Raw genomic sequence first — 21157 nt, forward strand, 5'->3', positions numbered from 1 at the left:
CAAATCATTCCAGCAGAAGGAATAGCATAGTGAAAGAACTCCCCATTCCCATGGGATAGTTCCATTGTAATTGGGACCTGAGTCGTTTCACACTCAGGAGAGAATTTCATATATAATACGAGTAAAATGATCACATTCAGCCAGTATGAAGTTCCAATAGAATGTTGCTCCTTATTGGTGTATGTCAATATATGTAAATATTTTTTCATCATTAGTTTGTTAGGTTGTTAGAATATTTGCTGAGCTGTACAGCTGTATCTTCCTTATATAAGGAATGTTTACATATCATTTGATATTGTGAATATACAGAATCATTTTCTGTTTTCCTTTTCTCCAATATGGTATCCAGAGCAAACGATCCTATCTCCCTTTAATTTTTTCCACATTTTCTCTTTCTCCTCTTACCGGCTTTCATGGCGCTTTCCACTGTTTCTCATTCTCAATCCTTTCTCAACTCTGTTACTGAACGTCTTGATGATTCCAATTATCTTCATTGGAAACAACAGGTTGAACCGGTCATCAAGTCCCACAAACTTCAACGGTTTGTGGTCAATCCGCAGATTCCTCCGCGATACCTCACCGACGATGATCGTGCATGTGATCGCATAAATCCTGAGTTTGAGGCGTGGGAGGTTCAAGATCAAATGCTTCTGACATGGCTTCAATCAACATTGTCGAAATCCGTTCTGTCTCGTGTTCTTGGCGCAACTCACTCCTACGAGGTGTGGGAGACGATTCATGAGTATTTTCAAATGCAAACTAAGGTTCGTGCGCGTCAACTTCGCACTGACCTTCGTTCGGTTCAATTAGAAGGTAAAACCATGCGTGAGTATCTTTTGCAAATCAAGAGCATCGCTGATGAACTCGCTGGTGTTGGCTCTCCAGTAAAGCATGAGGAATATGTTGATGCCATTCTCGTTAATCTTCCGCAAGAATATGCACCAGTTGTTGCTGTTATTGAAGGTAATTTCACAACACCTCCGGTTAATGAAATTGAAGCTCAACTTCTTTCCTTTGAGTCTCGCAGCAATCGTTTTCGACAGCAGTCTATTCCGGTGGTTAATTATGTGTCGCATGAGGGTTCTGGTTCTCGAGGTCGCTCATTTGGAGGTCGTAGTGCTTATGGAGCCTCTGCTATTAATCGTGGTGGTCCTCGTGGGGGTACTTCTGGTCGTGGTCGTGGTGGCCGTTTTGCCAATTTCCAATGCCAAATCTGTTTAAAATTTGGTCATACTGCTAATGTTTGTCATTTTCGTGCTAATGCATCCTATCAACCTCCAGATTCTATGGTGTTATATGATCCTACTACACAGCAACCTGTTAACTTCAAAAGTTCCAACACCTGGACCAATCCTAATCTCAAATCTAGTACTCCTACTGATGCTCCTTCTCAAGGAGTTTCTGCTGAAGCTAACACAACTTGGATTCCAGACTCAGGGGCCTCAAATCATGTTACTGATACAGCTCAAAACATCACTCAGTTTTCTCACTTTGATGGTCCGGATCAGATTTACATTGGTAATGGTCAAGGTTTGCAAATTAAGGGTTCTGGTTCTTCATATTTCATCTCTCCCTTTAATTCTCAAGTTTCGTTTAAACTTAATCATTTACTTCATGTTCCTGCCATTGCTAAAAATTTGTTGAGTGTGAGTCAATTTGCTAAAGACAATTCAGTCTACTTTGAGTTTCATCCTCACTTGTGTCTTGTCAAATCTCAGGCGACTCATGAAATTTTACTTCAAGGTGCTGTTGGTTCCAATGGTCTCTATTCCTTTCCCAATCTCAGGCTGCACAATCCTTCTGTTTCTACTGCTTACTCATGCAAGAATAAAGCTCATGTGCAACCTGTCCCTGCACATTCCTTAGCTACTGCCAATTCTGTTGATGTTTCAGCTCCAGTTGTTTTAACTTCTAGTTCTAGCAATCTTTGGCACACTAGGCTTGGTCATCCTAATTTACATGTATTGAAACTTGTTCTCAATCAATGTAAACTTGGTTCAGTAAATAAAAATACCCTTGACTTCTGTAATTCATGTGTTATTGGCAAATCTCATCGTTTACCTTCTCTTATTTCTGATTCTGTTTACACTACTCCATTGGAATTGATTTACACAGATTTATGGGGTCCTTCTCATGTGATTAGCTTTTCTGGTTATAGCTATTACATTGCTTTTGTTGATGCTTTTTCCAAATATACTTGGATTTATCCCTTAAAAGTCAAATCTGAGGCTCTCCCAGTGTTTAAACATTTCAAATCCATGGTTGAACTTCAACTTAATTATAAAATCAAAAGTGTGCAGTCTGATTGGGGAGGTGAATTTAGACCTTTCACATCTTTTTTAGCATCGCATGGCATTACTCATAGACTTATATGCCCTCACACTCATCATCAAAATGGAACTGTTGAGAGAAAGCATCGCCATATTCTTGACAGTGGTCTTACTTTACTGCATCATGCTTCTTTACCATTAAAATTTTGGGACTTTGCCTTTATGACTGCTGTTTACCTATTTAATAGGTTACCTAGTGCTGCACTCAATTTTGGTGTTCCTTATACAGTTTTGTTCAAAACCCCACCTGATTATGATTTTTTAAAGGCATTTGGTTGTGCCTGTTTTCCTCTCTTAAAACCTTATAATACTCATAAACTTGCCTATTGATCCCAAGAATGTCTGTTTCTCGGTTATTCTCATGCTCATAAGGGTTATAAGTGTCTTTCTGCTACTGGCAGAATTTATATCTCCAAAGATGTTATTTTTAATGAACAAAGATTCCCTTATGCTCATTTGTTTCCTCAGTGTCCTGTTTCCTCCTCCACTTTACCTCAATATTTTACTCTCCAACCTAACTTGTCACCTTTTACTTCTTTAAATTCTTCCTCTCCTACATCTATCCCTTCCTCTACATCTCATTCATCTTATCCTACCTTTACAGAGTCTGCCTCCCCCTCTTCCTCTTGTGCTATTGTCCCTTGTGCAAACACTGATTCTACCACTCAAGGTTCTGATCCTTCTATTTTTCCTGCTGCATCATTTTCTGGTTCTATTCCCAACAATTCAGAACCGAATATTCCAAGAACCATCAATAATCACCCTATGCAAACTCGCTCAAAGTCTGGAATACACAAACCTAAACTCCATTCTTCTATATTTCTGGTGCATTGTGAGCCTAAAACAGTCAAACTTGCTCTTGCTGATCCTTTATGGTTTGCTGCTATGCAACAAGAATACACTGCTTTGATGAAGAACCAGACCTGGGATTTGGTCCCTCTCCCACCTAATAGGCAGGTAGTGGGCTGTAAATGGGTTTTTCGCATTAAAGAGAATGTTGATGGGTCTATCAATAAGTACAAAGTCCGATTGGTTGCCAAAGGTTTTCACCAAGTTCCTGGATTTGATTTTCATGAAACATTTTCTCCTGTTATTAAGCCTACCACACTTAGAATCATTCTCACTTTGGCTCTCACAAATGGTTGGGACTTACTTCATCTTGATGTGAACAATGCTTTCTTAAATGGCTTGTTGGAGGAAACTGTTTTTATGGTCCAGCCACCAGGTTTTGAAAGTGCAGATAAAAGTTTGGTTTGCAGGTTAAATAAGGCCCTCTATGGCCTTAAACAGGCTCCACGGCAGTCGTTTGCCAGACTCAAAACTACTCTTCTGCAATTTGGTTTTTCTGCCTGCAAATCTGATCCATCCTTGTTCACTTACACTCTTCAACAGCAAACTGTTTACCTATTGGTGTATGTAGATGATATCATTCTCACTGGAAGCTCTCAGTCTCTTATTCAGCAGCTTACAACTCAGTTAAATGCAAGATTTGCTCTCAAACAGCTTGGTTTGTTAGACTATTTTCTTGGTATTGAGGTCAAATATTTTACTGATAAATCTATTTTGATGACACAAAGCAAATACATTAGGGACTTGTTGCACAAAACAAAAATGGCTGAGGCTCAACCCATTTCCTCTCCTATGGTTTCTTCCTGCAAACTCTCCAAAAATGGCAATGATCTTTTTCATGATCCCACCTTATTTCGTTCTGTTGTTGGGGCATTACAATATGCCACCTTGACTCGTCCAGACATTAGCTACTCTGTTAACAAGGTCTGTCAGTTTATGGCTCAACCTTTGGACACTCATTGGATTGCTGTAAAACGAATTTTGCGTTACCTAAAGGGTACTATTTCTCATGGGCTTCATTTCAGACCTGCTGTTCCTGGGAAATCATTCAATTTGACTGCAATGTGTGATGCTGATTGGGCTTCTGATATTGATGATAGACGCTCTACATCTGGTTCTGCCATTTTTCTTGGTCCTAATTTGATCTCTTGGTGGTCTCGTAAGCAACAAGTTACTGCTAGATCAAGCACAGAAGCTGAATACAGAGCTATTGCTCAGACTACTGCTGAGTTAACTTGGATTCAAGCTTTGTTAAAAGAACTGCATGTTCCTTTCTTTTCTCCTACCTTGTTTTGTGATAACAAGAGTGCTGTTGCTATTGCTCATAACCCTGTTTTTCATAGTCGTACTAAGCACATGGAAATTGATGTATTTTTTGTTCGTGAGAAAGTGTTGGCTAAGCAATTACAGATTCAACATATTCCTGCCTTAGATCAGTGGGCTGATATTCTGACCAAACCTCTATCTTCTTCCCGATTTACAGTTCTTAAAAGCAAACTTCATGTTCAGGATTTTTCCTCTCACAAATCCTCCACATGAGTTTGCAGGGGGGTATTGGTGTATGTCAATATATGTAAATATTTTTTCATCATTAGTTTGTTAGGTTGTTAGAATATTTGCTGAGCTGTACAGCTGTATCTTCCTTATATAAGGAATGTTTACATATCATTTGATATTGTGAATATACTGAATCATTTTCTGTTTTCCTTTTCTCCAATAGCCAGTAGCCAACAGAAAGCTACATAGAAGCAAAGAGTAATGGGGGAACTTATGACAAGGCGACTGATCAAACTTTGCATAAGAAAATATCGTACCAAGGCCCGAAGTGTTGCATAAGCAAATAGAGCAGGGATCACGCACAAGGCAAAGTTTCCAGCTTCTTGGGAAATCAAAGAATCTTGGCCAAGAACAGTTAGTACATAGAAGAAGCCAAATAATTAAAGTTTCTAAGCATAATTTGAAGCAATAAAATTCTGGAACTCTGCTTGCCATCTCCATCACTATTTCCACCCTCCCCATTCACTGCCACTTTGCCAACAGAAATGTTCACTGCTTGCCAACAATATCATTATGATACCCTTACTTATACTAATAGTCATAATTCCTAACTAAACAGGGTAACAAAATATGATATTAGGAAATGCAGAAACTAAGAAAATAGTGAATCTAAGATAACATTTCCCTTCAAGTTAAAGTTGGCTAAGCAGCAGCAGAGCAAACCCCTCAATACACTGCATTCAAATATTTCAATTGAAAAACATATATTCACGGAGCAACCCAAACTAAACATTATCAAAAAAAAATATAAAAAATATAAAAACAACATTAAACTATAATGCAAGTGTTTCGCTAGTCATCATCAAGTGTAATGGAGTAGACTAAATAAACAGTCTTGTGAGGGAATAATTTATGCAACATAAAGAAAAATATCATCGGTTAATAGCTGGTCATATTATATTAAATAGATAATAAAATAATATAGCATAAGCCAATTAAATAAATTTTATTACCTTGTTCAAATTTCTCAAGCTCCACAAAATCCTCTATTTCCTTCGAAGACAATGGTGAGAGTGTCCCTTTGAGCCAATCTTGCATGTAAATAAGTGCTTCCATCGTTTGTGGTGTAAGAGAACTACAATATGGATCAAGAACTCTTCCTACAATACTAAAGGCAGATTCAGAGGCCACGGTAGAAACAGGTATAGCAAGCAAATCTCTTGCCATGTTTGAAAGAATTGGAAATCAACCCGAATTTAGCTTCCACCAATTTAAAACATCCAAATATCCATGACTCTCTTTTAAGGCTTCCTATAAGTATTTACTTCATTCAGATTTATGAGACGACTTGAAGAATTGCTTGAAGTCATAAGGATTGTCACTTGCTTCTTCATTGAGTCGAGCTTCCTGTGAGTTAGCTTCAAACTCATTTCTCCCACCATTATACTCTTCAAAAAGTAATGTCATACTTGATTCCACTTTATCTTTCAAATTAAATGCCACAACACCATCAACAATTTGATTAATCAACCAATGCATGAATTTTAATTTATATCTTGGATGCAACACAAGAGCAATCAATAATAACATGTTCAATCGATCAAGTTTGCCCCAATATTTATCATATATTATTTCTTCTTCATGTTTTCAGCCATCATACTTATAGTCACATCCTTGGAAGCCCACATTTGCTTAACCTTTACTCTAATTTCAAAGGCCTCAAACATGTACATATTGCTAGTCACATAAGATGAACCAAAGATACACATAGTAGCATCATGAAACAACTTCCAAAAAGCTTCATGCTCAATATTTCGAAAGGAGAGTTCCATTGCTATGAACATTTTTCCTAGTGCATTCCAACATGCTTCTTGGTCAATTTTAGGCCTAGCCAAGAAAGGGGAAGAAACAACATTTGTGGATGAATCTGACTTTTGCTTCTTTCTCGCTTCCTTATTTGGGTTATTTTGGCATCTGCATAGATCAAATCGCATTGCACTAGTTCCCTTTTCAAATTTGATCAACCTATCACAATAGTTGCATTTAGCTATCTTATCTTCATCGGATTCCTTAGTGAAATGATCCCATACTTTAGATCGATTTTCACATTAATCAGAACTATGAGGAGGAGGAGAAACTAAATGATCAATGTTCTTGAAAGCAAATTATATTGACTAGAATATCATTACTTAAATAAGAGATTTTCAGGAAACAAAGAATATCATTCATTTACAATATTTTGCTCTAAAAGCATTATAGGCATGATAAGCCTGATTTGAACTTTGGTTCCTCGAAGCACATTGAACCTCCAACCTCTTCTTGTGCTCTAAAGTCTTTGAGAGCCTAGATAAGATCTCCTTTCCTTCATCCCTCAGCTTCTTCTGTTTTTGAACGACCTCCTGGCTTTGAGCTTTTAAGGCCGCATGCTTCGATCGTATTGTATCAAGCTCTCTTTGAATAGCCTCGATCGTCTTCTCAACATTAGCTTCGTGCTTCTTAAGCTGCATCAAGACTAGGATGATGTGTTCGGTGGATTCCTATATCACAAGATTTGGAGTCTTCTCAGATACCGATGCTCCACTAGTCTAGTTATCCTAGCACTTCGAAAATATCATCTTGATCAACATTAAAGAAACTTATGAGATCTAGATCTTCAGAAGAAATTGAAATTGGTGGGGCATAGAAGACCCAACATCATCTTTGCATGGTTGAGGAAAAGGAGAGTTGGTCAATCTCTATAGAAAGTGCTCGAATGTTAATACCTTATCATTATAATATTCACACAACCATCGAAGAAAACACTTCGATACAAGAAAAGGAGAGAAAGGGAATGGATTAAGAGAGTTGCTTGTCATAACATAAAATTAGCTCTAAGATAACCTCATAATCACCCTCCTCAACATATATTGGAATCAATCTTTTTTTTCGACGAAAAGGGAGGGGTTTCATCTGACACAACACAAATTGTCTGGCAAAGAACCACAATTGATAAGGATCAATGTTGTCAAATATCGGTTATAACGGCGTTATAATAGAAAAACGTCGCGGTTTGAACCTGAACCGCCATTCGCCATTTTTGATATGGCGCCCAACATGGTCATGGCGTCGTGAAGCTTTATGACGGGCATGGCAGTAATGACGGATTTTTTTTTTAAAAAACCTATTTTTGGGTTTCGAAACAGGCCCAAATGGAGTGAGCCCTATGTTTTTGGCTCGTCTCCGCGTCTCGTCTCTCCTCCCTCACAGTCGCGACGTTCTACACTTGAAGAGGAGCTCATGCCCTAAACCTCTCCGATCACCTTCGTTCAACTCCAATCACTTCACTCTGGTCACCTTTGCCACCGACCACCTGAACCGCGGTGGCCCAACACTCCGGCTAGCAACCACAAAGTGTGAACAGCACTTACATTAGTCAAAACCGCCCCTAATCACCTCCGTTCACCACCACTTCGTCACTTTTCTGGCCAACGACCTGAACCGTGGTGGCCTAGTACTCCGACGAGCTACTCCGACAAAACTAGGTTTTTTTCTCCAGTTTTAATCCTACTTTTTTTTTGTTTTATTCTTCCTCCTACTTTTTTTTTCTTCAGTTTTAATCCTCCTCCTTTTATTTTTTCAGTTTTAATCCTCCTTTTTTTTTTCGAGTTTTAATCCTCCTTTTAATTTTTCCTACTCCTTTCTTAATGAATTCATTGTTGCATCTGCAGCAACAATGTTTTTAATCCCAATTCTTCTACCAATTGGGTCAATTTAAATTCCTATTTTTTTCTAAATTCTAAACTAACATTGAGTGTCTATTTTATTATTGTTCTTTTTCTTATTTTTAGGGCAATGTCTAGCAACCCAATTCCAAGCCAAAGTCAAACATTCTCAAACTCTGTTAAGAGAAGAGACATAGGATGGAAACATTGTCATCCAACCAAAGAGAATGATACCAATGAAACTGTCTGCAATTATTGTAAAAAAAATCACGAAAGGAGGAATTACAAGAGCAAAGCAACATTTAATGGGAAAGAAGGGAAATGTTGCACCTTGTCAAAGTGTTCCACAAGAGGTTAAAGCTGAGTTGTGGGCAATTGAGAAAAATAAGAAGATGAAAGAAAGTGAGTCATGCCAAAGAGTAATGGAAGATGTGACTCTTGGTAGTGAAGATTATACGTTGGAGGGAGATTTAAGAGAATTAGAAGTTGAGACACTTGGGGCCAATGAAAGGAAGAAGGTTACTATGAAAAAGGGGCCTATTGACCTTTTTTGTAAACGTCAGGAAACAACAATTGCAAAAAACAAGGAGAAATTGAAGCAAATAAGTATAAGGGAGAATTGTGACAAGGAAGCTACAGCAAGGGTCCACCAATATATAGCCCAGTTTTGGTATCAAGTTGGACTATCTTTTAATATGATCAAATTCGAGAGCTTTCATGACATGGTTGCAGCTATTGGGTCTTTTGGACCGCATTTGCGACCTCCATCTTATCATGAGATAAGAGTTCCACTTCTCCAAAAAGAGATGGAGTATACTGAAAAATTGATGAAGAGTCAAAAGGAACATTGGGCTAGTTTTGGATGTTCCATCATGTCAGATGCTTGGACGGACAAGAAGCAAAGATGCATTACTAATTTTTTGGTGAACTCTTCTGTAGGGACAATGTTCATCAGATCTGTTAATGGGTCTAATTTTGTGAAGATCGGAGAGAAACTATTTGAATTACTAGACTATATTTTAGAGGATATTGGGGAGGAAAAAGTTGCCCAAGCCATCACGGACAATGGAAGTAATTATGTCCTTGCTAGCAAGATGTTGGAGGCAAAAAGAAGAAAATTTTCCCATTGCATAGATTTAATGTTGGAGGACATTGGGAAGCTTCCCAATATCAAAAAAACAATTCAGCGGACAATTTCTCTTGTTGGCTTCATTTATAGTCATTCAAGCACCTAAGTTTGTTAAGGTTTTATACAAACAAAAGGGAGCTAGTGAGGCATGCGGTGACTCGATTTGCAACATCTTTTCCTTCTTTGGAAAGGATCCACCAAGAAAAATCAAATTTAAGAAAGATGTTTGTTTCCGATTAATGGAATTCAAACAAGTTATCAGAGGAAGCAAAAGGAAGAGAAGCATGTAAAACTGTTTTAATGCCTTCTTTCTGGAGGAATGTAGAATACTTAAAGTCATGGCGCCTCTTGTAAAAGTACTTAGGCTTGTTGATGGTGAGAAAAAGCTAGCTATGGGCTAGATATATATGAAGCTATGGATAAGGCAAAGGAAGCTATTATGAAGTCTTTCAATAACAATGAGACCAAATATAAAGCCGGGTTTGATATTATTTATAGAAGAAGGGATGTTCAGCTTCATCGTCCATTACATGCAGTTTAATATTTTTTGAATCCAGAGATGTTTTATGACAACCTTGAAATGGAATTTGATAGTGAGATTATAAGAGGGTTTTATGCAAGCATGAATAAGTTGGTAGGAGATTTGCAAGTGGAGCAAAAAATCATGATGGAGCTACACACTTACAAAGTTGCAGGAAAACTATTTGGGACTGAGCTTGCTTTAGCAATGAGGAAAAAGGTTTCATCGGGTTAGAAACTAAACCTTTAAGAGTTTTAAACTTCTATTCTACTAATTGTTTCGTGTTACACACACTTTCTTTTGACTTTATAGCTCAATGGTGGAGACTTTATGGTTCATCAACCCCAATTTGCAACAACTAGCCATAAAGATATTGAGCTTGACTTGTAGTTCATCCGATTGTGAACGTAATTGGAGCATCTTTCAACAAGTAATCAATTTGCTTTTGAAGAGTCTTATTAGTTCCAAATATTTTAAAATGTTTGCTTAATTATTTAACTTAATGTTGTAGATTCATACTAAGCGGAGGAATAGGCTTGATCTTAAAAAATTACATGACTTGGTCTATGTTAAGTATAATCAAGCACTCATGTGAAGATACAACCTTAAGGATGAAGTTGATCCCATTATTCTTAATGATATTGATGAATGTAATGAATGGCTGGTTGGAGAGATGGATGGGGATGATGATGATGATGTTGAAGATCTAGATGAGAGTTTTTGGCGGAAATGATCCACTTACTTGCAATCAAGTTTATGATGTTTTAGGGGTTGGAGAGCCTCTAATGTATACTAGGCGTAACAAAAGGAAGCAACCTCCAAGTGGGGAAGAAGCATCATCTCAAAAAGCTTCTAAAAAAGGCAAAGGGGTGTCTTCTTCAACTAGGAAAGGAAAAGGAAAAGTGGCTAAAGTTGTTGAAGAAGATTCAGAAGATATTAGTGAGGAATCAGAAGAAGAATTGCCAAATATTAACTTTGACAATTCAGAAGGTGAAGTTGAGGCTATGCTCCTTTGGCATTCAATGAAGAGAATGATTACATTGAGGAAGAGGAGGAGAATGATGATGAGGAGGAAGATGATTAGATTAGCAAAATGCTTCTTGTACTCGTTTTTCTATGTTTTTTGTTGTGTTTTAATCAATTATGTTATGAGACTTAATGAATTATGGTATTGTTGTTATGATATTTAAGTTGATATTATGTTGCTTGTTATTTATTTTGTTGTTTTCTTTATATATATATATATATTGTCCGCCATGGCATCCGCCATAGAGTTATAAAGGATTTTCGGCCTCACCGCCATGGACCGTTATCCGCTATTAATAACCTTGATAAGGATAAACTCTTACAACTTTTTGCTTCATGCCAGAGAAAATGACATCTCAAGACAAGAATCTAAATCATATTCGATCATATCTCGAAAAAAACATCCAACTTGATTATTATTCTTCAACCAGGGACGACCCACCAAATCAAGGCGAATAAAAGGGGCCAGGTCACTAGAAAACTCTCCAAAGCTGAGAATAGTTTGAACATATCGAGCAAAATTTTCAACAAACCTCTTATTAAGAGTTAATGCAACCAATCTTGCCCCCTTGGATGAGTATGTGATGGAAGATTGAAGAGGAAAAAACTTAAGTCTCTTCTCAATAGCATTAAGCAATAATTGCAACAACTAAAGGGATCCATAAAAGTTCTAAGGGTCATTCTCTCGAAACAAACTCTCCAAAACTTCATCAAGACAGGTGTATAAAGAGGTTAGTAACAACTTACTCAAACAAAGCATCCAGAGATGCAAAGACTAAGCAAGAACATAGTAATACTTTGGTATTTGAAGAGAAGGGGCGCAAAAAACACAAACAGATAACCAATATAAAAGAAAGGCTATATGTTTGGACTCAGTAATGAGGTCACCCTCCTTACCACGATGAGTATTGATAAAAGCCAAATATGTCTTTCTGTCCCATATGATCGAAGTATCCTTAAGCAAGATCTCCTCCTCAAATGCTTCAGGATGATATTTATTCCCTATAAGACAGAAATACATATTTAGCTTTTATCAATCCTCATCGTGGCAAGGAGGGTGATCTTGTTACTGGGTTCAAACATATGACCTTTCTTTTATATTGGTTATCTACTTGTATTTTTTGCATCCCTTCTCTTCAAGTTCCAAAGTATTACTATGTTCTTGCTCAGTCTTTGCATCTCTAGAAGGTTTGTTTGAATAAATTGTTATTGGCCTCCTTGTACACCTGTCTTGATTAAGCTTCGGAGAGTTTATTTTGAGAGAATGATGCTCAGAACCTTTCTAGACCCCTTTGGTTGCTGCAATTATGGCTTAATGCTATTTTTGAGAGGAGACTTAAGCTTGTTCCTCTTCAATCCTCCATCACATACTCACTCAAGGAGGTAAGATTGGCTGTATTAACCCCTAAGAAGAGGTCTATTGAAAATTTTGCTTGATACGTACAAACTATTCCTAGCTTTGGAGAGTTTTCTGGTGACTTGGCCCCCTTTTATTCGCCTTGATTTGGTGGGTCGTCCTTGGATGAAAAATAATAATCAAGTTGGATGTATTTCTCAAGATATGATTGAAATATGGTTTGGATTCTTGTCTTGAGATGTCATTTTCTCTAGCATAAAGCAAAAAGATGTAAGAATTTATCATTATCAGCCGTAGCTCTTTGCCATACAATTCAGGTTGTGTCAGATGAAACCCCTCCCTCTTCATCGAAAAGATAAGATTGATTCCGATGTGTTGAGGGTGATTATGGATGAGGTTGTCTTAGAGCTAATTTTATGTCCTAACAAGCAACTCTCTCTTAATCCATTCCTTTTCTCCTTCTTTTCTTGTATCTATATGTTTTCTTTGATGGTAGTGTGAATATTATACTGATAAGGTATTCACATTCGAACACTTTCTACAAAGACCGACCAATTCTCCTTTTTCTCAACCATGCAAAGATGATGTTGGGTCTTCTATGCCCCCACCAATTTCAATTCCTTCTGAAGATCTAGATCTCATAAGTTTCTTCAATGATGATGTTGATCAAGATTATATTTTCGAAGTGCTGGGATAATTGGACTAGCGAGAGCATCAGTATCTGAGAAGACTCCAAATCCTATGATACACTTCCAACCTCTCTTAACTTCCTTCCGTTCCAAAGCTTATGTGGATGATATCGATCAAGCACTTCTCGATGCTAACTTTAAAGTCGAAATCAAGCAGATGATTGATGATCTAACAACCTTCCCTGATCTCCCCCTCGAAGTGACTGATGAATCACATGAATATGTACAAACTTTCACTTTAGCATTTGAGCTACATACAAAATGGGTGAGTTTTTACCAAGAAGTAGCTCAGATCGAGCTAGATACTGAGGGGGATCATGCTAAGCTTGAACAACTCAAATCAAAGCTACTCTCGATATGGGAATCCATCGAACACATCATTTCAATCTTGATGCAGCTTAAGAAGGATGAAGCTGATGTTGAGAAGACGATTGAGGCTATGCAAAGAAAGTTTGATGCAATACGATCGAAGCATGCGGCCTTAAAAGCTCAAAGCCAGGAGGTCGTACAAAAACAGAAGCTAAGTGATTAAGAAAAGGAGATCTCATCCAAGATCTTAAAGACTTTAGAGCACAAGAAGAGATTGGAGGTTCAATGTGCTTTAAGGAACCAAAGTTAAAATCAGGCTTATCATGCCAATAATGCTTTCAGAACAAAATATTGTAAATGAATGATATTCTTTGTTTCCTGTGCAATCTCTTATTTAAGTAATGATATTCTAGTCAATATAATTTGCTTTCATGGAATTCCTTTAAGTATTTACCATTTTTCACTTTTTTTGTCATTTGAATGTACCTCTTTAATTAGAAATGCATTGTTCGAAAAGATTTGTTCGATCACAAATGGGCCTTCCCAATTGTATAACCACTTCTCAAGACTGAGATTTTTGATCCATAAGAAGGATAACTTTTAGTACTAGATCGCCAATCAAAAATTTCCTATTCTTTACTTTCTTGTTGTATGTTTATGCTATCTTCTCTTTTTGATGTATAACAAGGTTATCAATAGCAGATAACGGTCTATGGCGATGAGGCCGAAAATCCTTTATAACTCTATGGCGGATGCCATAGCGGCCTATGGCAGACAATATATATATATATATATATATATATATATATATATTTATATACAAAAAAAACAACAAAACTAAATTAAAAGCAACATAATATCAACTTAAAATACTTAAATATCATAACAACAATACCATAATTCATTAAGTCTCATAACATAATTGATTAAAACACAACAAAAAAAACATAGAAAAACAAGAGTACAAGAAGCATTTTGCTAATCTAATCATCCTCCTCCTCATCATCATTCTCCTCCTCTTCCTCAATGTAATCATTCTTTTCATTGAATGCCAAAGGGGCATAGCCTTCAACTTCTTCACCTTCAGAATTGTCGAAGTTAATATTTGGCAATTCTTCCTCTAATTCCTCACTAATATCTTCTGAATCTCCTTCAACAACTTTAGCCACTTTTCCTTTTCCTTTCCTAGTTGAAGAAGACACTCCTTTGCCTTTTTTAGAAACTTTTTGAGATGATGCTCCTTCCCCACTTGGAGGTTGCTTCCTTTTGTTATGCCTAGTATACATTAGAGGCTCTCCAACCCCTGAAACATCATAAACTTGATTCCAAGTAAGTGAATCATTTCCACCAAAAACTCTCATCTAGAGCTTCAACTTTATCATCATCATCCCCATCCATCTCTCCAACAAGTCATTCATTACATTCATCAATATCATTAAGGCTAATGGGATCAATTTCATCCTTAAGGTTGTATCTTCGCATGAGTGCTTGATTATACTTAACATAGACCAGGTCATGTAATTTTTTATGATCAAGCCTATTCCTCCTCTTAGTATGAATATGCAACATTAAGTTAAATAATTAAGCAAACATTTTAAAATATTTGGAACTAATAAGACTCTTCAAAAGCAAATTAATTACTTGCTCAAAGACGTTCCAATTACGTGCACAACCGGATGAACTACAAGTCAAGCTCGATATCTTTATGGCTAGTTGTTGCAAATTGGGAGTTGATGAACCATAAAGTCTCCACCATTGAGCTATAAAGTCAAAAGAAAAGTTATTAAACATGGAACAATTAGTAGAATAGAAGTTTAAAGCTCTTAAAGGTTTAGTTTTTAACCCAGTGAAACCTTTTTCCTCATTGTTATAGCAAGCTCAATCCCAAACAGTTCTCCTGCAATTTTATAAGTGTGTAGCTTCATCATGATTTTTTGCTCCACTTGCAAATCTCCTACCAACTAATTCATGCTTGCATAAAACCCTCTTATAATCTCACTATCAAATTCCATTTGAGGGTTGTCATAAAACATCTCCAGATTCAAAAAATGACCAGCAACATGTAAAGGGTGATGAAGCTGAACATCCCATCTTCTATCAACAATATCAAACACAGCTTTATATTTGGTCTCATTGTTATTGAAAGACTTCATAATAACCTCCTTTGCCTTATCCATAGCTTCATACATATAGCCCATAGCTCGTTTTTTCTCACCATCAACAAGCCTAAGTACTTTTACAAGAGGCGCCATGACTTTAAGTATTTACACTACATTCCTCCAAAAAGAAGGCATTAAAATAGTTTTACATGCTTCTCTTCCTTTTGCTTCCTTTGATAACTTGTTTGAATTCCATTAATCCGAAACAAACATCTTTCTTAAATTTGATTTTTCTTGGTAGATACTTTCCAAAGAAAGAAAAGATGTTGCAAATCAAGTCATCGCATGCCTCACTAGCTCCTTTTTGTTTGTATAAAACCTTAACAAACTTAAAGTGCTTGAATGGCTATAAATGAAGCCAATAAGAGAAATTGTCCGCTGAATTGTTTTTTTGATATTGGGAAGCTTCCCAATGTCCTCCAACATTAAATCTATGCAATGGGCTGCATATGGAGTCCAAAAGATTTTCTTCCTTTTTGCCTCCAACATCTTGCCAGCAAGAACATAATTACTGCCATTGTTCGTGATGACTTGGACAACTTTTTCCTCCCCAATATCCTCTACAATAGAGTCTAATAATTCAAATAGCTTCTCTCCAGTCTTCACAAAATTAGACCCATCAACAGATTTTTGAACATTATTCCTACAAAAGAGTTCACAAAAAAATTAATAATGCATCTTTGCTTCTTGTCCGTCCAAGCATCTGACATGATGAAACATCCAAAACTAGCCCAATATTCCTTTTGACTCTTCATCAATTTTTCAGTATACTCCATCTCTTTTTGGAGAAGTGGAACTTTTATCTCATGATAAGATGGAGGTCGCAAATGCGGTCCAAAAGACCCAATACCTGAGACCATGTCATGAAAGCTCCCCAATTTGATCATGTTAAAAGATAGTCCAACTTGGTACCAAAATCGGGCTATATATTGGTGGACCCATGTTGTAGCTTCCTTGTCACAACTCTCCCTTATACCTATTTGCTTCAATTTCTCCTTATTTTTTGCAATTGTTGTTTCTGGATGTTTGCAAAAAAGGTCAATAAGCCCCTTTTTCATAGCAACTTTCTTCCTTTCATTGGCCCCAAGTGTCTCAACTTCTAATTCTCTTAAATCTCCCTCCAATGTATAATCTTCACTACCAAGAGTCACATCTTCCATTACTCTTTGGCATGACTCACTTTCTTTCATCTTCTTATTTTTCTCAATTGCCCACAACTCATCTTTAACCTCTTGTGGAACACTTTGACAAGGTGCAACACTTCCCTTCTTTCCCGTTAAATGTTGCTTTGCTCTTGTAATTCCTCCTTTCATGATATTTTTACAATAATTACAGACAATTTCATTGGTATCATTCTCTTTGGTAGGATGACAATGTTTCCATCCTATGTTTGTTCTCTTAACAGAGTTTAAGGATGTTTGACTTTGGTTTGGAATTGAATTGCTAGACATTATCCTAAAAAGAAGAAAAAGAATAATAATAAAATAGACACTCAATGTTAGTTTAGAATTTAGAAGAAAATAGGAATTTAAATTGATCCAATTGGTAGAAGAATTGGGATTAAAAAATTTGTTGCTGCAGATGCAACAATGAATTCGTTAAGAAAGAACTCAAAAGAATAGGAAAAACTAAAAGGAGGATTAAAACTGGGAAAAAAAAAAAGAAAGAAAAAAAGGAGAATTAAAATTGAAAAAATAAAAGGAGGAAGATTAAAACTGGAAAAAAAAGAGGATTAAAACTGAAAGAAAAAAAAAACCTATCTAGTTTGAAGTTTGGCTATGTCACTGGAATAGCTCGCCGGAGTGCTGGGCCACCACGATTCAGGTCGTCAACCAGAAAAGGGACCAAGGGACAGTGAACGAAGGTGATTAAGGGCGATTTTGACTTCCATAAGTATTGTTCACGTGTTGTGGTTGCTCGCCAAGGTGTTGGACCATTGCAGTTCAGGTCTCCGACCGGAAAGGTGACTGTCGAGTGGTGGGCGACAGCAAAGGAATGTCACCAGAGGCAAATTGAAGGTCACAGGAGTCCATTTGGGTGGGTGGCTGTCGCGACGGCTCTATTCACACTCTCTAACCCCAAAGCCATTAAGGCACTCAAATTAGGCCTGGGTCGCAGCCCAAAACTAGCACCAGAAACCCTAGACCCGTTAAGTCCACCATACCCTTCATAGTGTAACGGGTCAAAACGGCCATGGCGCCCACCACGACGAAAATGGCGGACAACGCCACAAAATGCCATATGGCGGATGGCGAATCGCGAAGAGCCCCAAAACCGCCCTGCCATTTCGTTATAACGACGTTATAACAGTTTTTTGACAACATTGATGTATAACATTTTATATAACAATTATTCTTTCTTCATCTAATTGAATCAGCTCATCATACATTAGATTCCAATAATCTTTGACTGATAGGTCATTTTGTCTTTGTATGTGAATGGACTACAAATTAATATCTATAGGCAAAATTGTTTCATGTCCATAAACTAACTTATATGATGTAATTTTAGTTGCACTCCTTGGTGAATTCTTGTAAGCCCATAAGACCTACAATAATGTTTCATGCTAGCCTCAAGGCCTAACAAAAATATGTTTTTTAATTAAATTTACCAAAAAATTTATTAACAACTTCAACCTGACCATTTGCTTGTGCATAATAAGGTGTTGAAGTAACTAATTTGGTACCTCTCGATTCAGCATATAGTGCAACTTTTCGACTTGTAAATATGATTCCTTGATCTGTAGTTATTGTTTGGGGAATTCAAAATCTAAAAATGATATGATCTTCAATAAAATCTATCACGTCTTTTTGATCCACATCCTTTAAAGAAACAACTTTGACCCATTTGGTAAAATAATCTATGGCAACAATTATGTATTTGTGATTTTTTGTTGATAGGGGATAAATTTGACCAATTAAATCAATTGTCCAATCTTGGAAAGGCCAAGATTTGTTAATCGAATGTAATTCACTTGTAGGTACTCTCTGTATTGGAGAAAGAAAGAGATGGAGAGAGAGAATAAAACTAGATACAATGGATGGGGAGAATGAAAGTTGGAGAATTCAGTCTCCCGACTACTAAAGTTACAAAATTCCAAAATATAGATTAATTCAGCCAGATTTCTTTTATTGACAAATTTCAAATAAGCAGATTATATAGTAAATTTCAAGCATTGCCAGAGAGTTATTCATAAGTGAAGAAAATAATGGCCCAAACTATTTCTGATCATAGTGTGTAGGAGACAGGAAAGTTGAATCGTAAAACTATTCCAAAAAGAATTCAATGAATATTTATATACTGATGTGAAACACTAATTGATATGTCCATGTGAGACACAATATCCACTTTAATCCATGATAAAGAAAGGTCATGAAAACACTTCAATTTATTATTTAGCCCAAGGTCCATTATGACTTATATTTTAACAAAGTTATAGAATTAGCTATGTGGTGAAAGTAAATAGAATTCTAAGCATTTAGGCATAAATGCCCACAAACATAAGCTTTTAAAAATCAAACCAATATGCAAAGTAGACTAATCAATAGGCAGAAATAGGTTTCATCCAGAATCATGGTTAGATTGACATTGCCACACCTAGCACCTAATACAAAATAAAGTGACTTTATAGCTCAATATTGAATGGTTGTCAAACTCTACTGTTTACCTTTTGTATGAGCATTGAACGAGCATTGTATTTATCCCAATACCTTGCACAAATATCAAAACTTAGAAGCTTTTTCTGTATGAAAGCAAACACAAAAAGAGTGCCTGCAACACACCATCATTCATAAGAAAACAAAAAATTGGTAATCAACATTTTTTTTTATTAGTTCCCACTTCCAACCATGTTCATTGTCAATAAAATTGCAGATTATGACATTTAACATTGGAAAACACATGTAAAATTCCATAAGTCAAATAACACACCTTAATAAAAATCAAAAAGCTAGGATAGTCACGTTGCTATTTAAAAATACCCATTAAACAAGAAAGGCACACCCATGTTTTGAATCATCCAAAATGAACATCAATAGCTTGTACTTGGATACATGAAGGGAATCAAGGAAGAGAATTTGTGATTAGGTTTCATGCAAAATGAATTGATTTGGGAAAGAAGCAAGACAAATGAATCAATTCAAAATTAAAGTCTCATTGAAGATTAGGATTTTTTAATTTCCTTTGGCCATTTGGGGCGATTGAGAATGAGTGTGACTATCAGCATGAGGTGCAAGTGGTTGGGGCGAATGAGAATGAGTGTGACTGTGAGCCATGTGAGGTGTGAGTGATGTGCAACTAAGATTACAAGCAAATGCATATTAACGTTATGTAATGACCTAGCAAGTTAGAAACTAATATCATGCAACTAGTAATTAATACCATGTACACAGTTATGTGTAGGGAATAAAAAAACCATAATAGTTCTTGTACATACATACTATATATACAAAATATACGACTATGAGCAAGATAAATCTAAGCAACCATTGGCGTCTATACAAATTCAAACTACACCAAAGCAACGATAACAAAAGAAAACTAGTCATCCCCAACATGACCCTCCACAACGACTAGCTAACCTCTCCCATATTGAGTATGATCATTGCAGTTCTAACCACAAGAAAACATAGGATAAGCTTGTGAAAAGAATTTAACATATAGTTAGAACTAAGCACCTTTCAACGATACAACATAACCAACTCATAAATAACACCATCACATCAAAATACAACAACTTACAACACCACATCAATCTCAGCACAAGAGTTTAATCAAACTCAACACATTTAACACAACACAACATCAAATCTAATGTGTCGTAATGCATATCAACTATGGAGATCTCTAACAACACAAGGTGAGCAGTTTAAATGGCTAGACCCAGTCAACTAACAAAATTTGGTTTCTCAACATTACCACTTAAACTAAGAGTTCTAGCACTACTATCAGGATAGAACAGTTTAAGTATGAGCCTACCACGGTATTAGCTTGCATTAATACGACACTAAGTCTCCGACCCAGTACTTTACTCAGTCACTTTATACATGTGTTCGACCTTTCCCACACACGAATACCAAATAAATCCTATAGGAAACAACATACAGCTTATCATTCAACAGTCAACTCACATATTGAAGGGTTTTCAACAGCTCTCTGAACACCACATCTCATCCTTACAATGTGATATTTAGTTTTCGAAATCATCACTTACTCTCTTCTAGTTTTTATGTATCTTAAATAAGACATGTATCTCAAAGACATGCCTAACAACATAACAACTTAGAGTTAGAATAGTGGATTAAGCCTAACTCAACCCTACAAAACCGGCTTGTAAGGTAAGGGTTGCTTTCCACTTATATACTATTCAATTGCCTAATCTCTAGTCGATGTGGGACTTGGGTTTTTCCCAATACACCCCCTCACGTCCAGCACTATTGAGCTTGGTACGTGAATAAATGGTGGGTGGCCCTTTTTAATGATCTAGGATTGGCAGGACTTGGGTTTTTCCCAATACACTCCCTCATGCCTGTGAGGCATGCATCAATGGTGGGTGGCCCATTTTTAAAGTGGATCTAAATGGCTTTGATACC

The 21157-nt window shown here is 36.6% G+C and overlaps 3 protein-coding genes across 11 annotated transcripts in view; 1 reads left to right on the forward strand and 2 right to left on the reverse strand.

Moving 5' to 3' along the window:
- The window catches only part of LOC109815907 (uncharacterized), a 39922-nt gene that overhangs the window by 3788 nt on the left and 14977 nt on the right, over positions 1-21157 (reverse strand). For 8 of the 9 annotated variants that reach the window (XM_083076936.1, XM_083076935.1, XM_083076937.1 and 5 more), the window contains one exon: positions 1-21157. This exon is cut by the window's right edge. The gene's annotated coding sequence lies outside the window, so the exon portion shown is untranslated. The other variant, XM_083076944.1, reaches the window with a different exon arrangement.
- Positions 8683-9612, forward strand: LOC145953371 (uncharacterized). The gene has a single exon (XM_083067326.1). The coding sequence runs from the start codon at positions 8683-8685 to the stop codon at positions 9610-9612; it is 930 nt and encodes a 309-aa protein (XP_082923452.1).
- Positions 15840-17852, reverse strand: LOC109815898 (uncharacterized). Its single transcript, XM_083067382.1, has 3 exons — positions 17590-17852; positions 16275-17021; positions 15840-16209 (listed from the first exon to the last, which is right to left on the reverse strand). Exons 1-3 carry the CDS (start codon positions 17850-17852, stop codon positions 15840-15842), a joined length of 1380 nt encoding a protein of 459 aa, XP_082923508.1.

The sequence above is a fragment of the Cajanus cajan genome, chromosome 1 (assembly GCF_000230855.2).
Source record: "Cajanus cajan strain Asha chromosome 1, NIPB_CcT2T_4, whole genome shotgun sequence".
Taxonomy (NCBI): Eukaryota; Viridiplantae; Streptophyta; class Magnoliopsida; order Fabales; family Fabaceae; genus Cajanus; species Cajanus cajan.